This window comes from Gobio gobio (assembly GCF_949357685.1).
Source record: "Gobio gobio genome assembly, chromosome: 2".
Taxonomy (NCBI): domain Eukaryota; kingdom Metazoa; phylum Chordata; class Actinopteri; order Cypriniformes; family Gobionidae; genus Gobio; species Gobio gobio.
This window is the reverse complement of record NC_137098.1, coordinates 3,645,688-3,663,998: the sequence shown is the minus strand read 5'-3', so window position 1 is coordinate 3,663,998 and position 18,311 is coordinate 3,645,688. Positions and strand designations below refer to the sequence as shown.

The 18,311-nt window shown below is 36.9% G+C and overlaps 2 protein-coding genes across 6 annotated transcripts in view; one reads left to right on the top strand and one right to left on the bottom strand.

The window, feature by feature from the left end:
* spg7 (SPG7 matrix AAA peptidase subunit, paraplegin) overlaps positions 1-11,586 on the top strand; it is a 38,274-nt gene extending 26,688 nt beyond the window's left edge. For 3 of the 4 annotated variants that reach the window (XM_079806042.1, XM_079806043.1, XM_079806041.1), the window contains 6 exons: positions 4,322-4,432; positions 4,512-4,627; positions 7,983-8,139; positions 8,939-9,099; positions 9,201-9,278; positions 10,985-11,586. In XM_079806042.1, coding sequence (XP_079662168.1) covers positions 4,322-4,432; positions 4,512-4,627; positions 7,983-8,139; positions 8,939-9,099; positions 9,201-9,278; positions 10,985-11,203 — 842 coding nt within the window. In that variant the 3' untranslated portion in view covers positions 11,204-11,586. Of the gene's footprint in view, positions 1-4,321; positions 4,433-4,511; positions 4,628-7,982; positions 8,581-8,690; positions 9,100-9,200; positions 9,279-10,984 lie in introns of all 4 variants that reach the window. The other variant, XR_013815664.1, reaches the window with a different exon arrangement.
* Positions 11,587-11,791: 205 nt separating this feature from the next.
* The window catches only part of cdh15 (cadherin 15, type 1, M-cadherin (myotubule)), a 52,756-nt gene continuing 46,236 nt past the window's right edge, over positions 11,792-18,311 (bottom strand). The window contains exons 13-15 of one of the 2 annotated variants that reach the window (XR_013815663.1): positions 16,853-17,047; positions 14,596-15,161; positions 11,794-12,272 (exon numbers count right to left, since the gene is read on the bottom strand). Coding sequence is in view for 1 of the 2 variants with exons in the window: in XM_079806026.1 (XP_079662152.1) it covers positions 14,961-15,161; positions 16,853-17,047 (396 nt within the window). In the remaining variant the exon portion in view is untranslated. Of the gene's footprint in view, positions 15,162-16,852; positions 17,048-18,311 lie in introns of both variants that reach the window. The other variant, XM_079806026.1, reaches the window with a different exon arrangement.

Below are 18,311 nucleotides of genomic sequence, written 5' to 3'. Positions count from 1 at the left end.
TATTGGTCAAATCTAGTAATTTAAAGGTACATAAAATAAAAAAAGTATAAAAAATCTCCCAAGAAATTGCATTTAAAATAGAAAAAATATAAAATTATGAAATGATTGAATTATTGAAATTATATAAGCATTCTGGACACACAAAAAAGTATAATTTGAAGGCTTGAGGTAGTTTTGACCCACGAGGGGAAGGATTTGTTACTGGATGCGATAACTGTGACTATATTAACATGCAATATCGTTGATGAAAAAAAGACGAGACTAAAATGTAGTAAAGAAAAACTTCACGAAAAAAGAGGAGACAAAATATAACAGACTCTATTACGAGCTTTAATACTAGCGGATGCCAGATGTCACGATCTTAAATCCCCCAAATCAGATCTTTTCTCTTAAAATGACACATTTTCTGCCATGCCAGGCATTTTACTTAATATTTTTGGTAACACTTTATTTTGATAGTCCACTTTAGACATTCTACTAACTATAAGTAACTTTGCAACTACATGTCAACTAGCAGTCATTAGAGTATTAGTAGACTGTCTGCTTAATATTTACTAAAACTTTATTTTGTTGGTCCCCAAACAGACATTCTACTGACTATAAGTAACTTGGCAACTACAATTCAACTTATTCTACTAACCCGAACCCTAACACCTAACCATAACCTACCAGTCTACTATCAGTCAACTAATAATCTAATGACCGTTAGTTGACATGTAGTTGCAAAGTTACTTATAGTTAGTAGAATGTTTAAAGTGGACTATCGAAATAAAGTGTAACCATATTTTTGATCTGGCAGCCATATGCATGCGTTCTCTCTACACTGCAGAAGCGCCTCTGATGATGTGAAAACACCCAAAACAAGTACGCTGGACTTTCTTCATGAGCCGCTTGTGCTGCAACTAAATCTGCGATCAAACCTTCTCAGTGAGGAACTTGACTATATTTACAATTGTTGATGCTGAATAAATGCTCTTATGCAAATAGTCCAGGTGGGAGGAGCTGCAGAATCTCGAGGTCATGAAAAGGAAGACGATGAAAATGTAAATTCTTGTATTTTTGCATTCTGTTGCCACAATTCGGAACGGCACAAACACAAACCATTTCTTCTTCACTTGTGAGCCGATCATCACTCTTCATACACACATGACGCTCCTCCCACCTGGACTATTTGCCTTTTTCCCGCTACAAACTGAGTTCCCACGGGACTTCAGCCGAGACTACAGCTAGCCGTCTAAAACACTATTTAGGTGAATTTAAACAATGGCTAAGAGGCTAAACGCATCTCGTTGTCATGTAAGGGCCCTGTTCATGTTGGACAGACATTTTAATTGCATTTTGTGTCTGTTAAGAGGCACAAAGACACTCTTTATGTATACGCCCCCATAACTCTCGTGTTAGCTGAGTGGGAGCTCTGGGCATTAAAGGATTAGTTCACTTTCAAATAAACTTTTGCTTATAATTTACTCACCCCCTTGTCATCCAAGATGTCCATGTCTGTCTGTCTTCAGTCGAAAAGAAATGAAGATTTTTGATGAAAAGATTTCAGGATATTTCTCCATATAATGGAAGTCAATAGACCCCAAACGGTTCAAGGGCCAAATGAGAGGTTCAGTACAGCTTCAAAAGGGCTTTAAACCACATCAAACGGTACCAGACGATCAATAAGGGTCTTATCTAGCCAAACGATCGGTCATTTTTTTTTAGAAATAAATAAAGTTTAAGTTTTATAAGCACAAATGCTCGCCTTGCTCTGTTCAGTGATGCGCGCTCGTGACGTCACGTAAAGCACAAATACGTTGAAAAGGTCGCGCTAGACGCAGGCGGAAGTACCGAGTCAGTGTTTACAGATGAGCGGAAGGAGGACCGTATCCACATATTCAAACCTCTTTCCGCCTGCGTCTAGCGCGACCTTTTCAACGTAATTGTGCTTTACGTGACGTCACGAGCGCGCATCACTGAACAGAGCAAGGCGAGCATTTGTGCTTATAAAACTTAAACTGTATTTATTTTTTTAAAAATGACCGATCGTTTGGCTAGATAAGACCCTTATTGATCGTCTGGTACCGTTTGATGTGGTTTAAAGCCCTTTTGAAGCTGTACTGAACCTCTCATTTGGCCCTTGAACCGTTTGGGGTCTATTAACTTCCATTATATGGAGAAATATCCTGAAATCTTTTCATCAAAAATCTTCATTTCTTTTCGACTGAAGACAGACAGACATGGACATCTTGGATGACAAGGGGGTGAGTAAATTATAAGCAAAAGTTTATTTGAAAGTGAACTAATCCTTTAATGCCCAGAGCTCCCACTCAGCTAACACGAGAGTTATGGGGGCGTATACATAAAGAGTGTCTTTGTGCCTCTTAACAGACACAAAATGCAATTAAAATGTCTGTCCAACATGAACAGGGCCCTTACATGACAACGAGATGCGTTTAGCCACTTAGCCATTGTTTAAATTCACCTAAATAGTGTTTTAGACGGCTAGCTGTAGTCTCGGCTGAAGTCCCGTGGGAACTCAGTTTGTAGCGGGAAAAAGGCAAATAGTCCAGGTGGGAGGAGCGTCATGTGTGTATGAAGAGTGATGATCGGCTCACAAGTGAAGAAGAAATGGTTTGTGTTTGTGCCGTTCCGAATTGTGGCAACATAATGCAAAAATTCAAGAATTTACATTTTCATCGTCTTCCTTTTCATGACCTCGAGATTCTGCAGCTCCTCCCACCTTAAAATCCCAAGTCTTAAAATTATACTTTTTTGTGTGTCTAGAATGCTTATATAATTTAATGAATACAATTTTTTTCAATTTTTTAATGCAACTTTTCTGGCTATATATATATATATATATATATATATATATATATATATATATATATATATATATATATATATATATATATATATATATATATATATATATATATATATATATATATATATATATATATATATATATATATATATATATATATATATATATAATACTTTTTATTTAATGTACCTTTAAATTACTAGATTTGATCAATAAATAAATATAATTTAATCACATTCTTTCAACCTAAATTCAAAATAATTATCCAATGATGACAAGGGGGTGAGTAAATTATAAGCAAATGTTTATTTTAAAGTGAACTAATCCTTTAACTGTAACCGCTCCGTGTTGCAAGCACTAATCCGGTTCGGGTTTTTTTTCTATAGACAGTGCTCACAAAGGCATAACGATCAAGATTAACTTAAAAATTCCCCGGAGCTTAATGACTAAAATGGCCAGACATTTAGTCGACTAAAACTAGACTAAACGAAAACAGGACAAGGTTGACTAAATATGATTTGACGTACATTTGACACTGGACTAATACTACGACGACTAAGGGCGTTTTCACACCTACGTTGTTTGGTCCGGATTTTCTGACTTTTCAGTTTGTTCCGAATCAAAATGACAGGTGTGAAACCTCCCCTGACCACGGGCCGGACCAAACAGACGAAATTTGGTCCGACGAAAAGAGGTTTGGATCAAACTAAACAAAGGTTCGGTTTGTTTCTAGTGTGAAAGTATTTTCTGTATGGTTCGTACATTCAGAACATTTACAGGAAGTTCCTGTTTATCTTTAATATTATAATGTTATTTTTAAATTTCATCTATGCTACATTGATTATGAAAAGTGAAAAGATGCGCAATATGTCCGAAGGTCAGAAATTATTTTGAAAGAAATTTTGTATGATTTTGTTTAGAAAGCCTTTCTTTAATGTGAAATGTCGTTTTGTATAAATTGTATCTTAATTTTAACCAACGTTTAATCAGATAATTGCCTGGATTTAATAAATAAGAATCAAATAGTCTATAGCAGACAATAATCGCGGGAGCGATCACATGCTTTGCACATGAACTGAAGCGTCTCAAATAAACCCAAACTCAGCAGATACTCGTCTCACAAACATGAGAAATATGTGTATATAAAGCTTGAAATGTCCACTTTTAAACGTAACATGAAGAAAATAGTCCAGCAATGCCACTGTTCAATAGTGGTAACGATATGCATCCGTTCATTCACTCTTGTCAAAGACGCTGACGTCACACACACGTCCGTTTACAAACCAATCAATGTCCAGATGCCGCCCACATGATGAAGACGAGTGGACTCAAGTGTGTCATGTTCAGTTCTTTAGTGCGCTCGCATAATTACAATGTGAAGCCAAACCAAAACTAACCCAATGTATCAAAACATGAACTTCGGTTCAGACCTTGGTGCGGACTTTCAGGTGTGAAAACGCCCTAAGTAAAAAAATTTACACACTTCTGCCACATTATTCATATTTCCAGGGGCCGACATCGCCAACATCTGCAACGAAGCCGCCCTTCACGCTGCCAGAGAGGGTTTCAAGTCCATTGACACCTTTAACTTCGAATATGCTGTGGAGAGAGTCATCGCAGGTATTCAGCTCCTACAATAATATTACATTAGAGGCTTCTACACAATCAGCGTCTGCTTGATGCTGTGTGTGACGTGCAGGGAGTGTGAAGAAGAGTAAAATCCTGTCTAAAGAAGAGCAGAAGGTGGTGGCCTTCCATGAGGCGGGTCATGCTTTAGTGGGATGGCTGCTCGAACACACCGAAGCCGTCATGAAGGTAAGCAGTGCTGAGAATAAGGTAGCAATTCAAGGCCACTTGTGTGTATGGTGCAGGGTTCCCACTCGCCCTGGAAAACCTGGAAAATTGATGACAAATTTTCCAGTCCTGGAAAACACATGGAAAATTAGAGAAAATGTCAAATGTCCTGGAAAATCTTGTTGTTGTCTGGGAAAATTCTTTAAAAAAAAGTTATTTCTTTAGCCGAGTATAAAGAGTTTATCGCTGGCCCAAACAATTAGCGCTAGTTGCAGAAAGCACATGTTCAGGAATGCTGAGTTTGATGCGTGTGAGTAGTATTTCAATAATGATGTTTAATAGCTAATGCTATAACTGCTCAAATGTTTGCAGTGAATGTTAACTCGTAAGCTGCTAACTAATCACATCATTTTGATTTAAAGTCACATTTGTGTGTTATAAAGTCCGAATTGCGTGATATAAACTTGCAAGTCTTTTCTTCACAATTGACTTTTTTGCGCAGTTGCGAGTTTATATCTTGCAATTCTGACTTCTTTTCTCAGAATTGTGAGATCTAAACTGCAATTGCAAGTTATAAAGTCAAATTCTGAGTAAAAAAAAAATTTTATATCACAAATATGTAAATTCGCAATTGCGAGAAAGTCAGAATAGCGAGATAAAATGTCACAATTACCTTTTCTTTCTACTCTGTGGAGTAAACAAGCTTCCATAGTCATAATGTTTGATTAAGAGCTCATATTGAGAAATGCTGGATTGTTCAGTAATGGCAATAAACTGTACCGCTTTTAAAGGCTTAGAAAGCAATATTTGGCATGATCCTTGTTCTTTTATTCCCGCCGTAGTAAAATTAAAAATGTCCTGGAAAATGGTTGCTGAAAAAGAGTGGGAACCCTGATGGTGGCCTGGAAGGGACATGTCTTGGCCACGGCATATTAACCTGTGGGAAAGTGATTGTTTTGTCGAGGTAACGACGTCCGTATGTCGAGGTCATGTGATGTGAATCGTGGATTTGAGATCTTATGTTGAAGGGAGTTTGATACATAAACAAACCTGCATGTCTATAGCAATGTGGGATTATCAGAAATGGATATGATTAGTAAATTAACATTTATTTTGAATTAAGAATGACAAAGACAGTGTGGCGTTATGACATGGATACATTACAGCAGGGGTGTCCAAACTTTTTTAAAAGGGGGCCAGATTCAATGTTGTGGATACACCCGGGGGCCGGTTCTTTTTCTAAAATATATATAAACATGTTTTGTTTCTTGGACACATGACAGATTTGACCATAGCTTGAGCTGACAGTAGAGTAGTTTGTGATATGACACAGATGTACGTTTATAGATATTTAACAATATCTGTACATTTTCATCAACCAAAAAGTTTTAATGGGTGAAATTTAAATATTATAAGTGAGTTAGATCTCTATTCTTATTTAAATTAACGAGTACTCTATTGAGATCACCACAGGTAAAACCACACTGCCAAAAACCAAAACCACAGATATTTTCCAGACCAAATATCTAAGAATTCTTAAATCAAGATGCTTTTACTAAGGAAAATTACATCATTTTTTCTTGATTTCTGGGTAAAATATTCAAAATCAATAGAGTTTTTGCTTAAAACAAGCAAAATTATATGCCAACGGGGTAAGAAAAATAATCTTGTTTCTGTTTGCGACCGAAAGAAGAAACAAGATTGCAAACAGAAACAAGATTATTTTTATTAACAATATTATTTTTATTACCCCATTGGCAGATACATTTGCTTGTTTTAATCTTCAATTTAACTTCAATTTAATTTTATTTTCCAGAAAACAAGAAAAAATGTCTTCTGTCATTTAACAGTAAATACATCTTTATTAAAAAAAAAATTAAAGATATATTTAGACTATAAACAAGACAAACATACTAAAATAACATGGCACCTCACTGCATGGTTAAAAAGTAAAAAATATTATTTCTATATCTAGAATGGCTTTATGGTCTATAAACATATAAATACAAATGCACAACTGCAAGTTTATGACAAAAATAGTCTGTAATTTGGCCTTTATTACTCATTTAATACATGTCAACATTACAAATTAAATCAAATGAGATATTAACATACATTTCTGACAAATTACTATATAATAATATATTTTAAAAGACACGCTGCAGGCCGTTTGAAATTCATCCCCGGGCCGCATTTGGCCTGCGGGCCGGACTTTGGACACCCCTGCATTACAGGGTTCGACATTAAGTCTTGTCATGTGTTTGTAGAGTAAAAATGCTTCTTTATTAAACTGTCGGATGAGTTCGGTGTCATTTTCAATCGTGATGGTATTCGGGAAGACGGCAGTCTTAGTCGTGTGATGTTGCTTAACTATATCATACAACGATCAGGCATAACTTTATGACAGGTGAATAACACTGATGATCTCTGTTAGTGGGTGGGATAACTTAGGCAGCAAGTGAACATTTAGTCCTCAAAGTTGATGTGTTAGAAGCAGGAAAAATGGGCAAGCGTAAGGATTTGAGCGAGTTTGACAAGGGCCAGATTGTGATGGTCAGAGCATCTCCAAAACTGCTGCTCTTGTGGGCTGTTCCCGGTCTGCAGTGGTCAGTCTCTATCAAAAGTGCTCTTAAAGCACTTAAAGGATCTGCTGCTAACATCTTGGTGCCAGATACCACAGCACACCTTCAGGGGTCTAGAGGAGTCCATGCCTCGACGGGTCAGCAAAAGGGGGACCAACACAATATTAGAAATGTTATGCCTGATCGCTGTGTATTATATAATATATTATATTTGCATTATGATGGGGCTCCAACATAAACAGTGTAAAAGTATTCATCAGTTTAAAGCACTGTATAAACAGAAGGTCTTGTCTCATTACAAGGAGTGCGTGGTTTAATTGTGTGGTGTAAAATCACGTATACAGAGTCTGTGTGATTATCATTGTTGGTATTATCATAATTGTTATATGCGGTAATATATTGTGTTTATCTAAGGAATGTTGTGTTTGTTTTGTTTTTTGGGGGGATTTCCCCTTTTCTTTTTAATGTTTTTTCTCATGTGAATATATATATTAAATTGTAATTGAATGTTGGATAATGTCAACAATTAAGGAAGCACTAGCTTTGTTTTTTGTTTTGTTTTTCCTGTTTAATTGTAACTGGGGTGGGTTTAAATAAGTTGACTTCTACACACTCCTTTTCGAGCTACAGTTGGAATGGTGAGGTCAAAGTATGATGAATTTAACTAGTTGTACAGACTAATCAAAATGCTTCTTTATTGCCTTTGTTATGTGTCTTTATATATTGCTCGAAATAAAATAAATTCATTCATTGATTCATGGGCTGGTCTTTTGATCTGTGTCCTTGTCCTCCAGGTTTCAATCGCTCCCAGGACGAATGCCGCTTTGGGCTTTGCTCAGATCCTGCCGAGGGATCAGTATTTGTTCACCAAAGAGCAGCTGTGTGAAAGGATGTGCATGGCTTTGGGTGGACGAGCCTCTGAGGCCATCACCTTCAATAAGGTCACCACAGGTATATCATCTACACACTCATATAATCGGATCATACGCCATCCGTGTGAGAATTATCAACGCATACCTAAGAAATAGAACGATGTTGCCTGTAATTAATCAGGTGCTCTTGCTTTTTCCATTTGTTTACTACTAGTTTTTGCCAAAACAGGACAAAAACGATACCATTGTCATGTAATACCTGTTATTTTTTGATTACAGAATGGGGTATTTAATTAATGATTTTATAAAAACTGCCTGTATTTTCATTTATTAAATTGGTTACACTTCATTTCGATGGTCTAATTTAGACCCTCTACTAACTACTGCTACTACATGTCAACTAGCGGTCATTAGAGTATTAGTAGACTGTGCTTAGTATCTGCGAACACTTTATTTCTACTAACTACAAGTAACTTTGCTACTACATGTCAACTAGCAGTCATTAGAGTATTAGTAGACTGTGCTTAATATCTGCTAACACTTTATTATAATGATCCACTTTAGACATTCTACTAACTACAAGTAACTTTGCTAATACATGTCAACTAGCAGTCATTAGAGTATTAGTAGACTGTGCTTAATATCTGCTAACACTTTATTTTGACGATCCACTTTAGACATTCTACTAACTACAAGTAACTTTGCTAATACATGTCAACTAGCAGTCATTAGAGTATTAGTAGACCAACTTGGTGGTGGCACCAGTTCGACTAAATTTAGTTGCACCTGCAGGAAAAAAGGTTGCAAAATGCAACCATTTGGTCGCAGTGTGTAGCGCTGTAGCACTAGATGTCTGATAACTGCTAAACTCCTGGTAGGGGCTCAGGATGACCTGCGGAAGGTGACCCGGGTGGCCTACTCCATGGTGAAGCAGTACGGTATGGTGGCCAGTGTGGGTCAGATGTCCTTCCCTGAAGATGATCAGTCCGGTATTGGACGGAGACCATTCAGCCAAGGCCTCCAACAGCAGATGGACCATGTGAGTGCATTAACACACTCCACTGGTGTGGGTGTAAAATATAATTTGTCTTGAATATGTGTGTGTGGTTATTCATTCGAATTCCTTTCTCTCATGTTCAGGAAGCTAAATTGCTAATTGCACAGGCCTATAGGCGCACAGAGAAATTGCTTTTGGACAACAGAGACAAACTTATTTTGGTAAGACATGCTTTTCTTACATACGCTATATTGCCAAAGGTTTTGGGATGCCTGCCTTTACATACACATGAACTTTAATGACATCCCATTCTTTAATGAAGCGCATTTGTGAGGTCAGGCACTGATGTTGGACGAGAAGGCCTGGCTCTCAGTCTCCGCTCTAATTCATCCCAAAGCTGTTCAATCGGGTTGAGGTCAGGACTCAAGTTCCTCCACACCAAACTTGCTCATCCATGTCTTTATGGAGCGACGCTTGTGCACTGGTCAGTCATGCTGGGACAGGAAGGGGCCGTCCCCAAACTGGTCCCACAAAGTTGGGAGCATGAAATTGTCCAAAATGTCTTGGTGAAGCATTAACCCTTAAATGCATGACTGCTTCGCCAAACATTCGTACATATTGGGGTCTTTAGCGACCCGGGTCTATATCTAACATGGATAGATCTATACCTGTCGCCATAATATATAAAACTCCTGATATTAGAGCAACAATTACAGAAGAATAAAATAAAACATATTTCGTTACATTTTGGAGTTTGTAAGGGTTCAGTTTGAGCAGATCTGTCCTCTCAGAGCTCATTTCCCAGTATATTCAGCACCTGGATCATATTCGCCTTCTCACGCATATTCTCAAAACTAATTTTCAACGTCTTCAAAATCAATATTTTGATCACCTACAGCTTCTTGACCAGATCCACCATCAGTGACAGTGACAGTAATATTTGATTGTGTTCAGTTCTTGCTCTGCAGTAAATCTGAGCCATTTCAAGTTTTGCAGATTATAATTATTGCTTTGTTTTCTGCCTGCGGTGACTATGAGTGAAACATCACTACTTCATTGGGTATCAGACATCGCCACCTTGTGGAATAAAGGTGAATTGCGGTTATTTTGCAATTATAGATTCATTTATTATTGTGCAGAAAAAAAAAAGTACTATCTTACACACCTCGGGTCGTTAGCGACCCTTTACAATTTTGACAAAAAACTAGTGGAAAAACAGGCATTCAAATATATATATTTTTTCTTGTTATATTGTTTAAAATTGATTGATTGAGGAATACTAAGAAGGCTGATGTCTAACTTTAAAAAATGAATGAGGAGAGTAGTGAATGGGTCACTAAAGACCCACGGTATGCATTTAAGGGTTAAGAGTTCCTTTCACTGGAACTAAGAGGCCAAGCCCAACCCCTGAAAAACAACCCCCCCACCCCATAATCCCCCCTCCACCAAACTTTACACTTGGCACAATGCAAAAAGTTGGCGACTTCTGTGACCCTCAGCATGCGCTGACCTCGCTCTCTGATTTCACTTCGTGGCTGAGTTGCTGTTGTAACAAATTGCTTCCATTTTGTTATAATCCCACTAACAGTTGAGCGTGGATTATTTAGCCATGAGGAAATGTCCAGAATGGACTTATTGCACAGGTGTCCACCGATCACGGCCCCACGCTTGAGTTCTCTGAGCTCCTGAGAGCGGCTCATTCTCTCACTGATGTGTGTAGAAGCGTCTGCAGGCCTAGAGCTTGATTTATACACCTGTGGCCATGAAGTGATTGAACACCTGAAGTCAGTGATTTAGAGGAGTGTCCCAATACTTTTGGCAATATAGTCTATATTGCTTATTATTCAATTGTTCAGTTAGCCTAGGGAGAAAATCTTCGGCTTGCATGGTGGCTTATTGTTGTTGTTTGCTCTGACTGTGTTTTCAGCTGGCCAATACCCTGCTTGAGAGAGAGGTGGTCAACTACGATGACATCGAGGCTTTGCTTGGACCTTCTCCCTTTGGACCCAAGAAGATGATCGCCCCTCAAAGCTGGGTGGAGGCCGAACGAGACAAGCAGGACACCGGGGAAGATGAGCCACGCGGACCCCAGAAACCCATCCGCAAAGACCAACAGGACGACGACATCAACCTGAGCCCGGCGTGAGCTTCCACATCACAGCCCTTCTGAGGATCTGTCGGGTTTTGCTTTCAAGGGAAGGGAAAAAAAACTAAATTCTGCCCCTTGATATTCCAGATCTGACTGACTGTTAAATAATGCCTTAGCCTGCTAGGCTGATTATATGTGTTTAGGACATTTGATTAAGAAACAAAAGCAACTTACAAGCATCGATCAAGCATTTAAGAGCAAGACTCTTCTAAAGAGTAGAAACCTCCTTTTGAGAAGTGCACGAAATCTGTTTTTAAAGCAGTAGTTGTGCTTTCCAGACCGGCTCAAACTGGTTTCGTTAGACCAGGTGGGCATTGCAGTATGTCTGAAGTCAGTGGATATTCTGCACCATATGTAATAAATTATTATATTTGAGTTTTTATTGTCTGGCGTGATTCATCTTAAATAATGTTTTTGACAGATGCCTTACATGTCATTGTGCATCATTTCTATATGCAAAGTGTGACAAGAACACTAAAATAAAGTGTTGCCTATTATTATTATTATTATTATTATTATTGGAGTTGCCAAAAAACACAGCAAACTAAATCACTCCCTCTTTTCTCCTCTAGAAATACAGACGGCATCATTCCAATCTTTTATTCATAACTGTAAAGATAATGACAGCATTTCACATTTTCTTATGAAATAAATATTAAAAACAAAACTATGTAGTTGAGACACAAAACATAATAATAATAGGTGTTGTGTAATTATGAAAAACGTGTGTTCCAGAGGGGGGAAAACAAAAATATATACATTTGAAGAGTCTGTGATACGCTGCATACTAATATTAATGCTCTTTAAATGTCTGGGGTTTGCTTTTAACGTTCAATTCTAGGCAGGCAACAAAATAGTATTATAAGCAAATATATTACACAATATACTAGTCATATATAAAAAGAACGAGATAACAAGTGATCAAAAGTTCTCAAGTTTAAAAATCATTTATCAGTCAACCAATCTTAAAAAGACATTCCTGAACAATCAACAGGTTTTTAAAGGAATATGACTTTCTTTCTCACATTGAAACGCATAAGATGATTTATGTAGAAGAATTTCCAAGCTGCTCTTTTCCATAAAACAAAAGAAAAATAGTGACCAGGGGTCCAAAAAGAACGAATAAAAGTAGTTTGAGGAACGGATGAAGTATTTATCATTGATTTAACAAATTATGTTTTTTCACTTTATATCCTTTGATTACCGTACAATAGCAATCTAATCACCTGTATTGACTCAAACATGCTTTATTTAAATTACATACGATTTAAAAGATCTCATTGGCTCTTTCACACATTCAAACTCAGTTCTTTTAGCCGCTGCGCTTGAATGGTTAAATACACATGCAGTACTTGTGTGTCAAAATGTCCATCTTTGCAAGTATCCTCATTAACACAGTCATTAATGTCTTAAGTGAACATAACAGTTGACTTAAAAAAAAACTTAAGTGGTATTGGATCCATGCATTCGCTCTTAAAGTGACGGTAGCCTAATAATCCGGCTGCCGTCTGACATTAATGTTCATCAAACAATAAAAGATAAAGAGAAAATCATTCACCGCTCTGAATCACTTTTATAGGAATCATTTTAATAAGAATAAATGTATATGTAATTTTTGCTTTTTATATACATTTGATTACTAAAATAATTTATGAACAGGGCTCGACATGAAGTTAATCTGTCACTCACTTGTCCGAGTCAAACATTTGATTTGGATTTTTTTGTGTTTTTATTTTTATTCTCACCAGTGTTCAATCAGACATATTAAATCTGCATATTTGTTATATTTTTACCTTTTATAAAGGGTATTTTTTCCCTAATCTTATTAAATTTAGGCTATGCTTCAGCTTTCATTTTATATTCTTACATTTGATCAATAAATTAAACTAGAATAAGACACTATAGGGCTGTTATCAATCAAATTAAATAATTTACACTGAAAAAATACAACATTAAATAATGTTATGAGATTGTTTTACATATTTTTTGAATATACAAATAAGAAATGTTGGAAAGACGACACTAAACCACCAGTAGATGGCGGCAGGTGACCGTCTTAATGAGTGAGTCATTGAGTCGATTCGTTCAAACGATTCATTCAAACGGATGATTCGTTCAAGAATTAGGAGGTTGTTTATGAATAGGTCATTGAATCTTTGATTCAAACGATTCATTCAAATGCTGAATCATTCACTAACACACACACACACACTGTAGCTGTGAGTCGCGTTATAGTTCTGCTGTGATCTTTGTTTGGAACTATTTTCGCTGCTGAAATTGAACAAAAACAGTCCATATTGCTAAAATGTAAGTGACTCAGCGTCTAGCGTGACCTTTTCAACGTAATTGCGTTTTACGTAACTGAATTGAAAAATTTAACCCAACGTCTGGGGTTGTCCATATTTGACCCAAATTTGGGTTAAAACTACCCAGTATTTTTAGAGTGTCGGCTAAATGCTGGTTTTTTTTTACTTCTATTTGTCAATGAATCCTGAAAAAAGCATCACTCCAAAAAATATTAAGCTGCACAACTATTTCCAACATTAATAATTGAGCTCAAATCCTCATATTATTATGATTAGTGAAGGATCATGTGACACTGAAGACTGGAGTAATGATGATAAATTCAGCTTTGATCACAGGAATAAATTACATTTTACAATATATTAAAATAGAAAACCATTATTTTAAATTGTAATAATATTTCACAATATTACAGTTTTTTTTCAGTATTTTTGATCAAATAAATGCAGCCTTGATGAACATTAAAAATAGTAATGTTTCCAAACTTTTGACACATGATCCTTCACGAATCACTCTCATATATGAGCTCAATTATTGAAGACTGGAGTAATGATGATAAATTCAGCTTTACTATATAATCACCACTGTAAAAAATCCAACTTATGTTTTGTATGACAAATTCAGCTTTTAAAGTTTATTCAACTATTTAACATGAAAAAAGTTTGTACAACTAATTGACCCTAAGTTAATGTTCTTCCGCTGGTTGCCTTAAACTTTTACGTTTTCTCAACGTTTTTTTTTTACAGTGTAGAGAACCATTATTTTAAATTGTAATATTTCACAATATTATCGTTTTTTTCCAGTATTTTTGATCAAATAAACGCAGCCTTGATGAACATTAAAAATAGTAATAGACACATGATCCTTCACTAATCACTCTCATATATGAGCTCAATTATTGAAGACTGGAGTAATGATGATAAATTCAGCTTTACTATATAATCACATAGAGAACAGTTGTTTTAAATTGTACAGTTTTTTTTCTGTATTTTTGCAGCCTTGATGAACATTAAAAATAGTAATGTTTCCAAACTTTTGACCCGTACAGCATGTGTACAAATAAAAGAGCAGCTCTGAAATTCAGCTGAATCTCTCCTCCTGAAAGAAAGTCACATGGGTTTAGGATGACGGTATGAGTGAATATGTGTTTGATTTCCGGGAGCTCCAGCAAAGCTCAGTACTGGTCACCAGCTAAAGTAATCCCTCAAGAACATGACACATGTTGAATGAACAAGGCAGCCCTTTCTCCACCATGTCTAATCAGTTTGCACAGCACCTGTCCGGCTGTGGGAATACTTCACTGCTCCATGAGGGACAGGGACAGTCTCTCTCCTGACACCGATGACCTTTAGCAAAACCAGTCAACATCATTCATGTAAACCTCCCCTTACATCACGAGCTCTCTCTCATATTGAAGATGGAGATTTGAAGAGTCTCTGGATGTCTGGAGCTAGCGTGGGTCATACATGTTGGCCAGTTTTTTGAAGCGTGGCCCCCAGTCGTTGAGGTAGTCGTAGTCCTGGTCGGCATCAGAACCTGTGGATGCGATGGAGCTGAGGCTTCCTGCGACCGAACCATCGCCCTCGTAGTCGTAGATCAGGGCGGTGTCGTACGGCGGGACATTCGGGTCATTATCAGCAGCATCCAGGCCCTGCTCAGGTCAAGCACACACGGGGGAAATTATTCGTTATTATAATAAAACACTTTTTTTCATATCGGACAATCTGTGTGTGTACGTTCATCTTCACTGCATTTTAATCGGTCCTATAAAGTCAATTTCATTATTTTAATTCATTTGGGGGGGGGGGGGGGGGGTTCTCTAAAAATTAGGGTTGTCAAGCGATTAATTTGTTCAGAAATGGAATTAATTACACGATGTGACGATTAATTAATTGCACATCAAATTTGCCTGAGAAATTACCCCCAAAAGGATCATTTAAAGTCATTATAGTGGTAAATGAGAATTTATGAATAGGGTCATTGAATCTTTGATTCAACCGATTCATTCAAACACTGAATCATTCACTAACACACACACACACACACACACACACACACACTGATGCTGTGAGAGGTGTTATGGTTCTGCTGTGATCTTTGTTTGGAACTATTTTCACTGCTGAAATTTAACAAAAACACTCAATATTGCGTCTAAAATGTGATTTAATTGTTTCTGGAACTGTCGTATGAAATCAGTGTCATTTTCAATCGTGATGGTATTCAGGAAAACGACACTTGCTCGTGTGATGTTGTTTAAAGCTGCACTATGTTAAATATTTGCAGTAAAATATCGCTCTTTATGAATGAGTCATTGAATCATTCATTAGATTTAATCAAACGGCTGATTCATGCAGAAATGAAGTAAATGGCTCTCTTGATGAATGAGTCATTGAATCATTCATTCGATTTGTTCAAACGGCTGATTCATTCAGGAATGAAGTAAATGGCTCTCTTGATGAATGAGTCATTGAATCATTCATTAAATTCGTTCAAATGGCTGATTCATTCAGGAATGAAGTAAATGGCTCTCTTGATGAATGAGTCATTGAATCATTCATTAAATTCGTTCAAATGGCTGATTCATTCAGGAATGAAGTAAGGGCTCTCTTGATGAATGAGTCATTGAATCATTCATTAAATTCGTTCAAATGGCTGATTCATTCAGGAATGAAGTAAATGGCTCTCTTGATGAATGAGTCATTGAATCATTCATTAAATTCGTTCAAATGGCTGATTCATTCAGGAATGAAGTAAATGGCTCTCTTGATGAATGAGTCATTGAATCATTCATTAAATTCGTTCAAATGGCTGATTCATTCAGGAATGAAGTAAGGGCTCTCTTGATGAATGAGTCATTGAATCATTCATTAAATTCGTTCAAATGGCTGATTCATTCAGGAATGAAGTAAATGGCTCTCTTGATGAATGAGTCATTGAATCATTCATTAAATTCGTTCAAATGGCTGATTCATTCAGGAATGAAGTAAATGGCTCTCTTGATGAATGAGTCATTGAATCATTCATTAAATTCGTTCAAATGGCTGATTCATTCAGGAATGAAGTAAGGGCTCTCTTGATGAATGAGTCATTGAATCATTCATTAAATTCGTTCAAATGGCTGATTCATTCAGGAATGAAGTAAGGGCTCTCTTGATGAATGAGTCATTGAATCATTGGTTCACCCAATTGATTCGTTCAAACGGCTGATTCATGCAGAAACGAAGTAAATGGCTCTCTTTATGTACACATTAAGTGCACTGTATGAACTGATTAGTTCAAATGTGAGTTTAGTAGTTAAAGACTCTTAATATAAAGCAGGACGCTTAAAGAAATCTCACTTACAACATTGATGAAATCTTCGATGTCGGTTGGCTCTCCGGGGGTTTTGCGTGGATATGTGGGAGAAGGCAGGTTATGGGGAGCATCTTTCCTCAGGGGTTGTTTTCCTCTGGGAAGGCCACAGTCTTGTGGGAAAAATGAGGCCGGGACAGGGGCCATGTCACCTGGGCTCCTCAGGAAATCAATATTAAATGCATCCTGATGGACAGAGACAGCTTTAGGTATTTCAGGACATTCCCGGTTTCACTAAAAAACAAACATCAGGATTCTAGAAGCATTTAGTGATACATCTGTCCAGATGTGCATGTGTTCCCAGGATAAATGAATGTAGTTCATGCATTACTGTATATGACCTCTACACCATGAAGGCCTTTAATGTGGTGAGGAGTGTCCACTTACCTAATCCCATTGTCTCAATACTAAGGTCACTCTTTCTAAACAGTTCTCATAACTCATAACTTTCAGAAGTACATTTGTACATCCAAAATGCACTAGTGGTCTCAAATCAACACTAGCAAAGGATTTCACCGAACAAACACACATTGTCCCTCATAGATCATGTCCTGTTGTGTGTGTTCAGCTAAAGTGTTTTAGATTCTGAATTGATCTCCATATGGTATTACTGTAGAGATGTAGCAAATTGCCTTCTTATTCAGTTTTGTGTTATGTTCAATTTAAAGGGATAGTTCACCCAAAATGAAAATGATCCCATGATTTACTCGCCCTCAAGTCATCCTATTTCTATATGACTTTCTTCTTTCAGACGAACACAATCAGAGTTATATTAATAATATCCTGGCTAATCCAAGCTTTATAATGAGAGTGAATGGGGGTCGAGATTTTGAAGCCCAAAAAGTGCATCTATCCATCATAAAAGTGCAAGTGCATCTATCCATCATAAAAGTGCATCTATCCATCATAAAAGTGCAAGTGCATCTATCCATCATAAAAGTGCATCTATCCATCATAAAAGTGCGTCTATCCATCATAAAAGTGCGTCTATCCATCATAAAAGTGCATCTATCCATCATAAAAGTGCGTCTATCCATCATAAAAGTGCATCTATCCATCATAAAAGAGCATCTGTCCATCATAAAAGTGCATCTATCCATCATAAAAGTGCATCTATCCATCATAAAAGTGCATCATAAAAGTGCATCTATCCATCATAAAAGTGCGTCTATCCATCATAAAAGTGCATCTATCCATCATAAAAGTGCATCTATCCATCATAAAAGTGCATCTATCCATCATAAAAGTGCAAGAGCATCTATCCATCATAAAAGTGCATCTATCCGTCATAAAAGTGCATCTATCCGTCATAAAAGTGCATCCATCCATCATAAAAGTGCATCTATCCATCATAAAAGTGCATCTATCCGTCATAAAAGTGCATCCATCCATCATAAAAGTGCATCTATCCATCATAAAAGTGCATCTATCCATCATAAAAGTGCATCTA